The 12,205-nt window shown below is 38.0% G+C and overlaps 1 protein-coding gene and 1 long non-coding RNA gene across 6 annotated transcripts in view; one reads left to right on the top strand and one right to left on the bottom strand.

Annotated features, from left to right (window-relative positions):
- The window catches only part of PLCH1 (phospholipase C eta 1), a 266,633-nt gene extending 257,540 nt beyond the window's left edge, over window positions 1-9,093 (top strand). For 3 of the 5 annotated variants that reach the window (XM_063661314.1, XM_063661316.1, XM_063661313.1), the window contains 4 exons: window positions 355-501; window positions 1,068-1,147; window positions 3,139-3,493; window positions 5,796-9,093. In XM_063661314.1, the coding sequence (XP_063517384.1) occupies window positions 355-501; window positions 1,068-1,147; window positions 3,139-3,493; window positions 5,796-7,879 (2,666 nt within the window). In that variant the 3' untranslated portion in view covers window positions 7,880-9,093. Of the gene's footprint in view, window positions 1-354; window positions 502-1,067; window positions 1,148-2,642; window positions 2,703-3,138; window positions 3,494-5,795 lie in introns of all 5 variants that reach the window. The other 2 variants (XM_063661317.1, XM_063661315.1) reach the window with 2 other exon arrangements.
- LOC129032596 (uncharacterized) lies at window positions 2,053-3,143 on the bottom strand. Its single transcript, XR_008501402.2, has 2 exons — window positions 2,800-3,143; window positions 2,053-2,213 (listed from the first exon to the last, which is right to left on the bottom strand). It is a non-coding gene; the product is annotated as an uncharacterized LOC129032596 (long non-coding RNA).
- Window positions 9,094-12,205: the final 3,112 nt, after the last annotated feature.

Below are 12,205 nucleotides of genomic sequence, written 5' to 3'. Positions count from 1 at the left end.
TCATTCTTTATTGTTTTGGCTAAAACATTATTCTTAGATCACTACTATAGATAATTTTTTAACTTATTGAAGCATTCTGAATACTAAAGAGCTTCTTTACAATACAGTTAGGCATCAAAGATTAATAGATTTGATGTGATAATTTACAGGCAATTTTCTTACCAATTATTTTCTAGCAAGGGGGTAAATTTCGAGGCTTTATTCCAGTAAGGCATCCTGGAGTGGCTTAGTTGTCTTCATGAGTTTAATAACCATTGCAAGTGATTTTCACCGTCTGCTTTGCAGATGTTGCTGCCAACTCATTTTCAGCCAAGTCCTTTGCTTTTCTGATTTTTCTTTTCCTATTTCTCTGAGGATTTAACCCTGTGTGGGAAGAAACACTGACATTTACAGTACACATGCCAGAAATAGCTTTGGTTCGGTTCCTTGTGTGGGATCATGATCCCATTGGACGAGACTTTGTTGGACAAAGAACCGTGACCTTCAGCAGCTTAGTGCCTGGTAGGTATGAGCTGGCCTTTTCTCTCTAGACTGACCATTCCTTTTTCTTTGGAAGATATAATACGTGATATGTTACTTACATAATAGCATACGTGATATATAAAATATGTGTCATATAATAAATGTGACTTTTAACAAGCTTTGTAAAATGTAAAGGAGTCCAGTTGGGCTGGGTGCAGTGGCTCACACCTGTAATCCCAGCACTCTGGGAGGCCAAGGCGGGAGGATCACCCGAGGTCAGGAGTTCGAGACCAGCCTGACCAACATGGAGAAACCCCATCTCTACTAAAAATACAAAATTAGCCACGTGTGGTGGTGCATGCCTGTAATCCCAGCTATTCAGGAAGCTGAGGCAGGAGAATTGCTTGAACCCAGGAGGCGGAGGTTGCAGTGAGCCGAGATCATGCCACTGCATTCCAGCCTGGACAACAGAGCAAGACTGTGTCTCAAAATAAATAAATGAATAAAAGAACTATAGTCAAGTCAGATACTTAATTTTGTTGTACCCATCAGAAAGCCAAATGCAAGTTCAACTAAAAAGAAACGACTCTCTTTCCTTTTATCAGGCTACCGGCATGTCTATTTGGAAGGACTGACAGAAGCATCCATATTTGTACACATAACCATCAATGAAATCTATGGAAAGGTGAGAAAGATCATAGGATTTAAAGTCATATACATTAATATGGTCCTCAACAATGCTACTGATTAATTGCATAACAGGAATGTAAATTTTGACAAACTGTTCTTGAACCAAAAACTCTAAGGAGGCCCAGCAAGCCTAGTCTGCTATTCCAGTCATGTCCTGATCCACCTGTACTCTTTTCACTGTTTAAGGTGTGTACTCATTTCTTCTATACAGGGGCCCTCTCTGGGCTTAATAGAATTGAGAAAACTATTATTCTCTCAGGCAGTAATCTGTTGGGCTAAAACAATGAAGATATAGTTAAATGTTGAGTTTTATTTTAATCCTTAAAAAGACTCAACTGGCGTCAGTGGGAAATGCAGTGTCTCAGATGGTTGATGAATTACCTGTACTAACTGGGCTGTGATCCCAGCCACTTCTAGGCAGGCTACATTCATTTGGTACCAATGTTTTTAACTGAAAATCTAAAAATTGTGAATGGATTTTAAAGCTACCTATAGGACTGAAAAGGAGACCATGTAAATGCATTCTAGTTCTTTCTTGATGCTGTTGTCTTGGTTATAGAACTCATTTGAGGTTTACAAATCAATAGGTTGTCCTCTGGTCATGTCAAGTAATTGGGGACTTGGTTACCAGTATGAATTTTCAGGACCACACGGGATTTGAAGGGACTGTTAAAGCATTGAATGGGGCCTAGAAATGTCCCGTGCTCTTCACAAGAAAATCTGTATAGCTGGAAGCTTCCTCATCTGTAAATGTGGGATAAAAATAATACCTACCTCATAAATAAATATATATCTTATCCTTAGAAAGCTGCCTGGTACATAGTAATGCTCAGAAATATTGGCTAATATTAATGTTGTTATGACTACAATCCAACTAATAAGGAGTGGACCATTTCAGCATGAATTAGGGAGTATAATGTTTATTTTCATATCGATCAGCAAGGGCATGGAGCTGGGGGTAAGGATCCTAATTTCTAAGACTGGTGAAGTTTTATACCATCACTTCCTGTGTTTAGTCCTGGATTTCTGTTTGTGGTGCTTGTTGGGGTCTTGCCTCTCATCTAAGTAGACACAAATGTAAATAATTCAAAAATGATTCTTGAATTCTAGGAAACCCAGGTTAACTACAGACTATCTCTAGCATTTATCACATTGAGGGAAACAATTAAATTCTGAATTTGTTTAAAACTTGAGCCAGAAATAAATTAAAATCTGAAAGTGTTTTATATCACTCCCATCTTCTCTCCTAAATAAATGTTCGTTTATGAGTCATACTCTTTATTGCTTTCAAGATGTGTTCGGGTTGGGATCCGCACATCACAGTGTAGCGGTATTGGTTGAACAATGAATGAGCATAAGACTAAAAATCCCCAAAACTAAGAGAAAGGGTTTATAGACATGTATGCATTTTTTCTTTTGTGTTTACTTGTGACACCCTCTTCAATGAGCCCCAATTGCGTTTTGTTGTGTTTTGTTTTTTTCCTTTACAGTGGAGCCCTTTAATACTCAACCCCAGTTATACTATATTGCACTTTCTAGGAGCTACAAAGGTAGTTTCTCAGCATGGTGCTTTGTTCTGGCTGGCATATTTCTTTTTAAGTGGTTATGGCAGCATGCTTTTTCATATCACTCCATTTTCCTGCTTACCACTTTGAAACATGCATCTGTTGCTTTAAGGTGCCTGAAGTTTGTAGCAGTCTATGAGCTGTGGAGACTTTTCCTACCACTTTGTCATCTCTGAGTAGGAAACTTCTGGGAAAGCTTGATGTAAGAATGGAAGGCTGAAGTCCTTGCAAAGTAAGGTTGATAAGATGTGCATGAAGTTGTGCAAACATGCTGTGAGCTGCTGCTTTCTTGGTTTGAATATATTTCAATGGCTGTACGATTTTGGTTTATATTCATTTTTCATGGAGCTGTCATTTTCAAGACAAGTTGTTGACGTGATGGCATTTGCTTAACTTGTGGTTGGTTCTTTTGTGTCTTCAGAACAGACAACTCCAGGGTCTGAAGGGACTGTTCAGTAAGAATCCTAGGCACAGTTCTTCAGAAAACAATTCCCATTATGTACGGAAGCGATCCATTGGAGATAGAATTCTGCGACGCACAGCTAGCGCCCCAGCCAAAGGCAGGAAAAAGAGCAAAATGGGCTTCCAAGAAATGGTGGAGATAAAGGATTCTGTGTCCGAGGCCACAAGAGATCAAGATGGCGTGCTGAGGAGGACCACACGCAGTTTGCAAGCACGCCCTGTCTCTATGCCTGTTGACAGAAACCTTCTGGGAGCTTTGTCGCTGCCTGTATCTGAAACAGCAAAAGACATTGAAGGAAAAGAAAACTCTCTGGGTAAGATGCTTTAAGTTTCTCTAAGAATAAACCCTTCTAGGCTGCCTTTCAGTCCCTGTTTACCATTATGAAGTGGCTGACATTCTGTAGTCAAAGTAAAATATACTGAAAAATAAATACTTTGTAATGTGATCTTCTAGACCAGAAGATTTTAAACTTTGGGGGCCAGGTAGATCCATTTTCTCCTCACCAAGAGCTTTATAATGTCAACATCTGAAATTGACAGTGAGGGATAGGGGAGCCATTAGGTGTGATGGCACAGAGAAGAAGATGAAACCTGCAAAATAGGATTTGAAATATTGGTTTTCCAAATGAGTGCCATATTTACTGATTGTTCTGAGGGTGAATATGGTTGTATTACTTTTCTTACCATATAACACATTTCCATGATTGGAAATGTTTATGGAGAAAGAAAGCCAGATGTTAAAAACAAGCCACCTTTTTCAAAAACAAGCAAATCTTTTTTTCTCAAGAGGTGGCTCAGGCAGTGTTTTCCTGTGGCCTCACTTCCCTGATTCTTGGATGCTGACAGAGATGGAGGTGTGCCTGCAGCTTCAGCGTGGCCGTGGGCTCCACAAACATAGGGACCAGGTGCTGCCTGTCTTTTTCCTTAATTTGAGTGTATCATTGACTCATCAGGAACTCAATAAAGAGCGAAGACCGCCTTGCCGTGTACCAGAGAGCTTTTGACTGATGTCGGTGACCCCCATCCCATCCTATCTGGGGGTAAATTTAAGTGCCAAAACTGTGTGCATTTGATATCTATGCAACAAATATGTTTTAATTAAAGCAGAATCATCTCAGACAAGTAAAATATGGTACTGATTTCCTTTAGCAAAATTATTCTTTTATCTTTTATCAAATGGTCTAATTTCAGTGCTCTCTTTTCCCACAAACACCATTTTACTTGTATTGATTTTTGTTATAAGATATTCTTCAATGGTTTACTTGAAGGAGAGAAAGAACATTTAAAAGCTTGAAATTTTGCTAAGAGCAGTGTCAGAGAAGAGATAAAATATGTGCCTTAAAATGTATTTTAAAACCCCATCTTTGGGAAAAATAAAGCTATATTCAGTAGAAATTGGTTCTATCTGTTAATGCCACAGTTAAGATGTTAATACCATTAAGGTGAGTTAGAAAGCAATTTTGAGGTAATGTTTCTTTTCTACTTTTAAAAAACAGTTATATAAATTAGTCATGTATATTAAACTTTTGGTAAATACAGAACAATACATAGTTATGTTGCATTAAGTACAGAAAAAGCAGACTACAAAATTCTATATATTATTCTGTTCCTCTGCAAAATCTTACAGTGGCTGTCTCAGTGGTAACATCATACGGTATTTAATTTTTTCTTTATAATTATTTGAGGTTTTCAAAATTTTTATGATGAATATTTTTAGTCTGGAAACTATTTAATAATAAGTTGAACAAGTTCTTTTTTCTTATATATTATGACTCTGAAAGCATTAAATTATTAAAATAATCTGATCAAGAATTGAATACCTCATACTCTCCTAGCAGTATACTAACCATGGTGGGCTATCCCAGATTACTGTGAATTGTGTTTTTATGGTTTTCCTTTACTGTGCCTGACAACTTACTACCACTTTTAGGGAAGGATGCAATATGAAATTTGTGTATTAAAAAGAAATATATGATTAACAAAAAATTAGTTATTAGCAATGACATGGAATTGATGACCAATTTTTATCTTTGCATTTTAACTCAACAGATATTGATATTTAACACGTTTATTGCACCTTCCAATTATTTTAGAAATTAATTGATTAAATTAAATATGCTCCCAAAATGTTTTGAAAATGATATTATTATGTTTTTCTTCCTTTCTTCTTTTTTTGTTTTAACTAATACATGTATAACTTTGAAAGCTTATAGTATCTTGCTTACAGGTACCACAATGCTTTGTTTAACAGAGCTGTCTTGTTCTGTTTCTATTGCCACGCTTCTGTGTAGTACAAATCTGAATAGGAAACAACTTAAGGTAATCCTCACTGTAAAAGTATGGTAACTCATTGACATTTTTTTGACAATGAATATTACATCCTTAGCAGATGTAATAGATATTCAAAGGGAAGCTCCAGTGAAATTCCTATAAATATATTTTACCATTTATTCATCACACAGACACTTTGTTGCAAACCTATGCAATCCATAATTATATTCTGTCACAGTGTAACAGATTTACATTTTCCATTTGTCTGTCTGAAGACAACATGAGTGTTTGCAGGTCCTACATAAAGTGATACATGTCACCTAAAATATTGTTTGTCTCCTTCAGCAGAAGATAAAGATGGCAGAAGAAAAGGGAAAGCAAGTATAAAAGATCCACATTTTCTAAATTTCAACAAAAAGTTATCGTCCTCCTCCAGTGCTCTCCTCCACAAAGATACCAGCCAAGGGGATGCCATTGTATCTACAGCCCACATGTCAGTCACAGGAGAACAGCTGGGCGTGTCAAGTCCTACGGGTGGGAGAACCACATCAAATGCCACAAGTAATTGCCAGGAAAACCCCTGTCCCAGCAAGTCTCTCTCCCCAAGGCAGCATTTGGCTCCCGATCCTGTAGTTAACCCCACACAAGATCTGCATGGTGTGAAAATCAAGGAAAAGGGGAACACTGAGGACTTTGTGGAAGGGAAAAGCATCTTGTCAGGAAGCATCCTTTCTCATAGCAACCTAGAAATTAAGAACCTGGAAGGTAATAGGGGTAAGGGCCGAGCTGCAACATCCTTTTCTTTGTCAGACGTCTCCATGCTCTGTTCTGACATACCTGACCTACATTCAACTGCAATTCTGCAGGATAGTGAAATTTCCCATCTTATTGACAATGTCACTTTAACAAATGAGAATGAGCCGGGCAGTTCCATCTCAGCCCTGATTGGCCAGTTTGATGAGACCAACAATCAGGCTCTCAAAGTTATTTCCCATCTTCATAATACCAGTGTGATGTCTGGCCATTGTCTGTTGCCTAGCCTGGGCCTAAAAATGCCCATCAAGCATGGTTTTTCCAAGGGAAAATACAAGTCTTCCTTCCTGTGCTCATCTCCGGAGCTGATAGCACTCTCAAGTCCTGAGACCACCAAACATGCAACAAACACAGTTTATGAAACTACCTGCACTCCCATCTCTAAAACCAAACCAAATGATGACCTTTCTAGTAAGGCCAAGACAGGGGCCATAGAAAGCAACCTGCCTGGGTCCCCTAATACTTCTCATGGCTGGTTACCAAAAAGTCCTACCAAGGGAGAAGACTGGGAAACACTGAAGAGCTGCAGCCCTGCCTCTTCCCCGGATTTGACCCTGGAGGATGTAATAGCTGATCCCACTCTCTGTTTCAATTCTGGGGAGAGCAGCCTTGTGGAAATTGATGGAGAATCAGAAAATCTTTCTCTAACAACCTGTGAATATAGGAGAGAGGGCACAAGTCAACTTGCTTCTCCTTTAAAACTCAAGTACAGTCAGGGTGTGGTAGAACACTTTCAAAGAGGTTTGAGAAACGGCTACTGTAAAGAGACCCTCCACCCTTCTGTCCCTGAAATATTCAACAATATTCAAGATGTCAAAACTCAAAGTATTTCTTATCTAGCCTATCAGGGTGCTGGCTTTGTGCATAACCATTTCTCAGATTCAGATACAAAAATGTTCCAGACCTGTGTGCCCCAGCAGTCTAGCGCTCAAGATATGCATGTCCCTGTACCCAAGCAGTTGGCACATCTTCCTTTGCCTGCCCTGAAACTGTCCAGTCCTTGCAAATCCAAAAGTCTGGGGGACTTAACATCAGAGGACATTGCCTGCAATTTTGAGAGCAAGTACCAGTGTATTAGTAAGAGTTTTGTTACAACTGGCATTAGAGACAAGAAGGGCGTGACTGTGAAGACAAAGTCGTTAGAGCCTATAGATGCCCTGACCGAGCAGCTTCGGAAGCTTGTGTCCTTTGACCAGGAAGACAACTGCCAAGTGCTATATTCAAAGCAGGATGCCAATCAGCTCCCCCGGGCACTGGTCAGGAAGTTGTCATCCAGAAGTCAGAGCAGAGTACGCAATATTGCTAGTCGTGCCAAGGAGAAACAGGAAGCCAACAAGCAGAAAGTTCCAAACCCCAGCAACGGGGCAGGAGTGGTTCTTAGAAACAAACCCTCAGCACCCACCCCTGCAGTGAATCGCCACTCCACCGGCTCCTACATCGCAGGCTACCTGAAGAACATGAAAGGGGGTGGCCTTGAAGGCCGGGGCATCCCAGAGGGGGCATGCACGGCTCTTCACTATGGCCACGTTGACCAGTTTTGTTCAGATAATTCTGTTTTGCAGACGGAGCCAAGCAGTGATGATAAACCAGAAATTTATTTTCTTTTGAGACTGTGAATTATATAAAACTGCATTCTAAAGGTTTACAAGGTATTCCGTAGAATGTCAGAGTTTTCGGTAAATAAGTTCCTTGGCTTTGGAATGATTTTCAAATGTATTTTTAAACTTGTATTTGGGTCTCCCTTTGACTTCATGTGTTCTCCCTGTTAATGCATTTGTATATAGATTTGGTGACATTTCCCATGTACCTATTATGATCTTTCTCCCTTGAGTTGTTGTCAACTGTATCAGTATGAAATGCGTGCATGCCCTAGACGTGAAACTCCTCAGCAGCTCGGGTTATAATGTGTGTGTGTTTCACCAAGTTATCCTTTACTGTGTCCTCAGATTGCAGTCACAAATGTAGTCATTTTTACTCTCTAACTGTTGAGTTGATTAAGAAACTTTGCAAATGACAAAGGGATGAATTCCTTACTTTAATCTGTTATCATTTTTCCTATGTTTCCCTCTTTGTTGAGAAGCCCAGATGCATTTTTGTAACTCAGTTTTAAAAACTTTAAAATAGTTACCTTGCCTTTTAGGATGTTCTTATCCCACCCATAATGAGAGTTGAAAGGGGATGGAGAACTGCTCCCCAAGCCCTTCCCACTTTTTGGAATAGGCTGTGAGGGTGTGAAGAAGAAGGCTGTCTTTTGTACATAAGGACAAAATTGTTTGTTTTACATAAATTTTGTTACATATTTTTGCTAATGGCTTTGTATGTAACAAGAAACGAGTTGCCAAACTACTTGTTGTACTTTTGAATTTTCTGATTGAATTACAGACTGCGAACAATGGCTTTCAGAATGAGGGACTTCCATCAGACTCTAATGATAATAGTAGCACAAATTGAAAACTTCCCCAAAGCTTTCACAGAATATTTTCTCATAATAAAATCCAAGTGAACAGATAATTAGAAGAAACCCTTTTCCTTCAGGGAACCAAGCAACTCTATTTTAGTACTGACATGCATTATTTTCACTGTGAATTCACTTTTTTATTGCATGTTCAGATGTCCCTCTTTGTTTTTTTTTTTTTGTAACATTAACTGCAATGATGTTCTTCCTGGAATTCATGAAAATATAATTAAAACACATTTTTAAACACTTGGTGAACTTTTTTTACAATTGAAATTCATACGATGACTATTGAGTAAAAGCACTCAGAGCACTCGGACATCCTTTCCATGTGTTTGCGGCAAAATAGAAAGCTATCACGGAGGATAGTTTTAAGCAGCAGTTTATGTCTCTGAGTGTTTTCCTTATGCTTTAAAGAGCATATTTGTGAGGTGACTTGAAAGAAAATCAAATGTAATGAGTTTCTTTGCATTTGGCATTGCTATTGCAAGTTTAAAAATAAGCCTTGTGAACTGGTTGTGGTGGTGGGTGGTGGGAGGGGAGCGGTGGTAGTGGTGGTGGTGGTGGTGGTGGGTGGGGGAGCTACGTGGGGAAGGGAAGTGAGAGGCTATGTTTGGCAAATGAAATTGTCTGAAGCTTTGCAATGTGAGGGAAGAGTGCAGAGGAGAACACTTGGTCCCTGGTTCCCTTGGTCCCCAACTCTGAGCTTTTCCCCAAGGTTGGGGGTCCCTTATTTTCTGGACAGGCACTGGGAATCTGGTTGGGGGCTGATGTGTAATGATGAAAGGGTAAGTGACCATTTCTCTGCCCTTAGTGAGCCCAATACATTTTTGTTTTCTTGGGAGTTCTGAATCTCCTAATTCTATCCTTAGACCTTGGTTTGTTTTTAAGGTATCCTTGTTTTAGAAGGGATTGACCTGCTGTACAGTTGTTAAAATGCACTTGCCAAAGAATAGAATTTAGCTGCTCTTCAGGATTTGATGGTATCTTTGTTCTAAAACAAATCCAGGAGTTTACATTTGTTTTGTTTTGTTTCTTTAAGGTAAACACTGACATTTTATGGACTAGAATTATGAGATCCCCAAAATTGTGGGAAGTGAAATACAAGCAATTTCAGAAAATAGGTTGGGAATGTTTCTAGCACAAAGAAAAGACAAATATGTAAGGTGTTAGATATCCCAGGTACACTGATTTGTTCTTTATAAATTATATGAATGTACTAAATTATCATATGTACCCCCCTCCCAAAAGAAGAAAATAGGTTGGATGCACAGTACTTCTGGCTGTCCCAGGAAATACTCATTTTCCTTTGCTCCTTAAAGTTCTTAAATGGAAATATTTGATAAGCAAATTTGATAATGGACTGGGATTAAATCAAGTTCATTTCACACATGAAAAAACTGAGGCTCAGGGTAATTATTAATTTAATTAAGTAAGCTTAATTACATTAAGTGTAATCCATTAGCACATTCATTTAGCTGATACTTTCCCTTTAAAAAAACCAAAAGCACATATTATTTCTTGGTTAATATTGAATTTAAATCCTTTTTCTTTTTAAATTTTTTTATTATTTAATTTGTGTGGGTACACAGTAGGTGCATATATGTATGGAGTACATGAGATGTTTTGATTTAGGCTTGCAATGTGAAATAAGCACATCATGGAGAATGGAGTATCCATTTCCTCAAGCATTTATCCTTTGACTTACCCATTGACTTACGAACAATCCAATTACACTCTTTATTTTAAAATATACAATTAAATTATTATTGACTATAGTCATCCTGTTGTGCTATCACATAGTAGGTCTTATTCATTCTTTCTGTTTTTTTGTGTGTATTAGTTAGCCATCTTCACCTCCCTACTCCCAGTCTCCCACTACACTTCCCAGCCTACGTAACTATCCTACTCTTTATATCCACAAATTTAACTGTTTTGATTTTTAGATCCCACAAATAAGTGAGAACATGCGATGTTTGTTTTTCTGTGCCTGGCTTATTTTACTTAACGTAATGATCTCCAGTTCCATCCATGTTGTTGTAAATGATGATCTCATTCTTTTTATGGCTGAATAGCACTCCATTGTGTATATGTACCACATTTTCTTTATCCATTCATCTATTGATAGACACTTAGGTTGCTTCCAAATCTTAGCTAAGGTAAGCAGTGCTGCAACACACATAGGAGTGCAGATATCTCTTTGATATAATGATTTCCTTTCTTTTGGGTATATACCTAGAAGTGGTATTGCTGGATCATATGATAGCTCAATTTTTAGTTTTTTGAGGCACTTCCAAACTGTTCTCCATAGTAGTTATGCTAATTTATATTCCCACCAACAGTGTACAGTTGTTCCCTTTTCTCCACATCCTCATCAGCATTTGATTTTGCCTGTCTTTTGGATAAAAGCCATTTTAACGGGGGTGACATGATCATTGTAGTTTTGATTTGCATTTCTCTGATGGTCAATGATGTTGAGCACCTTTTCATATGCCTGTTTTCCATTTGTATGTCTTCTTTTGAGAAATGTCTATTCAAATCTGTTGCCCATTTTTTGATCAGATTATTAGATTTTTTTCTATAGAGTTGTTTGAGCTCCTTATATATTCTGGTTATTAATCCCTTGTCAGAGGGGTCGTTTGCAAATATTTTCTCCCACTTGGTGGGTTGTCTCTTCACTTTGTTGATTGTTTCCTTTGCTGTGCAGAAGCCTTTTAACTTGATGTGATCCCATTTGTCTGTTTTTGCTTTGGTTGCCTGTGCTTGTGGGTATTTCTCAAAAAATTTTTGCTTAGACCAGTGTCCTGGAGATTTCCCCCAATATTTTCTTGTAGTCATTTTATAGCTTAACATCTTATATTTAAGTCTTTAATTCATTTTAATTTGATTTTTGTATATGGCAAGAGATAGGGGTCTATTTTCATTCTCTTGTATATAGATACCCAGTTTTCCCAGTACCACTTATTGAAGAGACTGTCTTTTCCTTAGTGTATGTTCTTGGCACTTTTGTTGAAAATGAGTTCACTGTAGGTGTGTGGATTTGTTTCTGCATTTTCTATTGTGTTCCATTGATCTGTGTGTCTGTTTTCATGCTAGTACCATGCTGTTTTGGTTACTATAGCTCTGTAATATAATTTGAAGTCAGGTAATGTGATTCCTCTGAGTTTGTTCTTTTTGTTTAGGATAGCTTTGGCTACTCTGGGTCTTTTGTGGTTCCATATAAATTTTAGGATTATTTTTTCTGTTTCTGTGAAGAATGTCATTGGTATTTTGATAGGGATTGCATTGAATCTGTAGATTGCTTTGGGTAGTATGGATATTTTAATGATATTGAGTCTTCCAATCAATGAATATGGAATATTTTTCATTGTTTGGTGTCCTTTTCAATTTCCTTCATCAGTGTTTTATAGTTTTCATTATAGAGATCTTAATATGTGGCTATTGTAAATAGGATTACTTTAACTTTTTTCACATTGTTCACTGTTGA

This window comes from Pongo pygmaeus, chromosome 2, assembly GCF_028885625.2.
Source record: "Pongo pygmaeus isolate AG05252 chromosome 2, NHGRI_mPonPyg2-v2.0_pri, whole genome shotgun sequence".
Taxonomy (NCBI): domain Eukaryota; kingdom Metazoa; phylum Chordata; class Mammalia; order Primates; family Hominidae; genus Pongo; species Pongo pygmaeus.
Note: the sequence above shows the minus strand (reverse complement) of the source record. Positions and strands in the feature narration are given on the sequence as shown.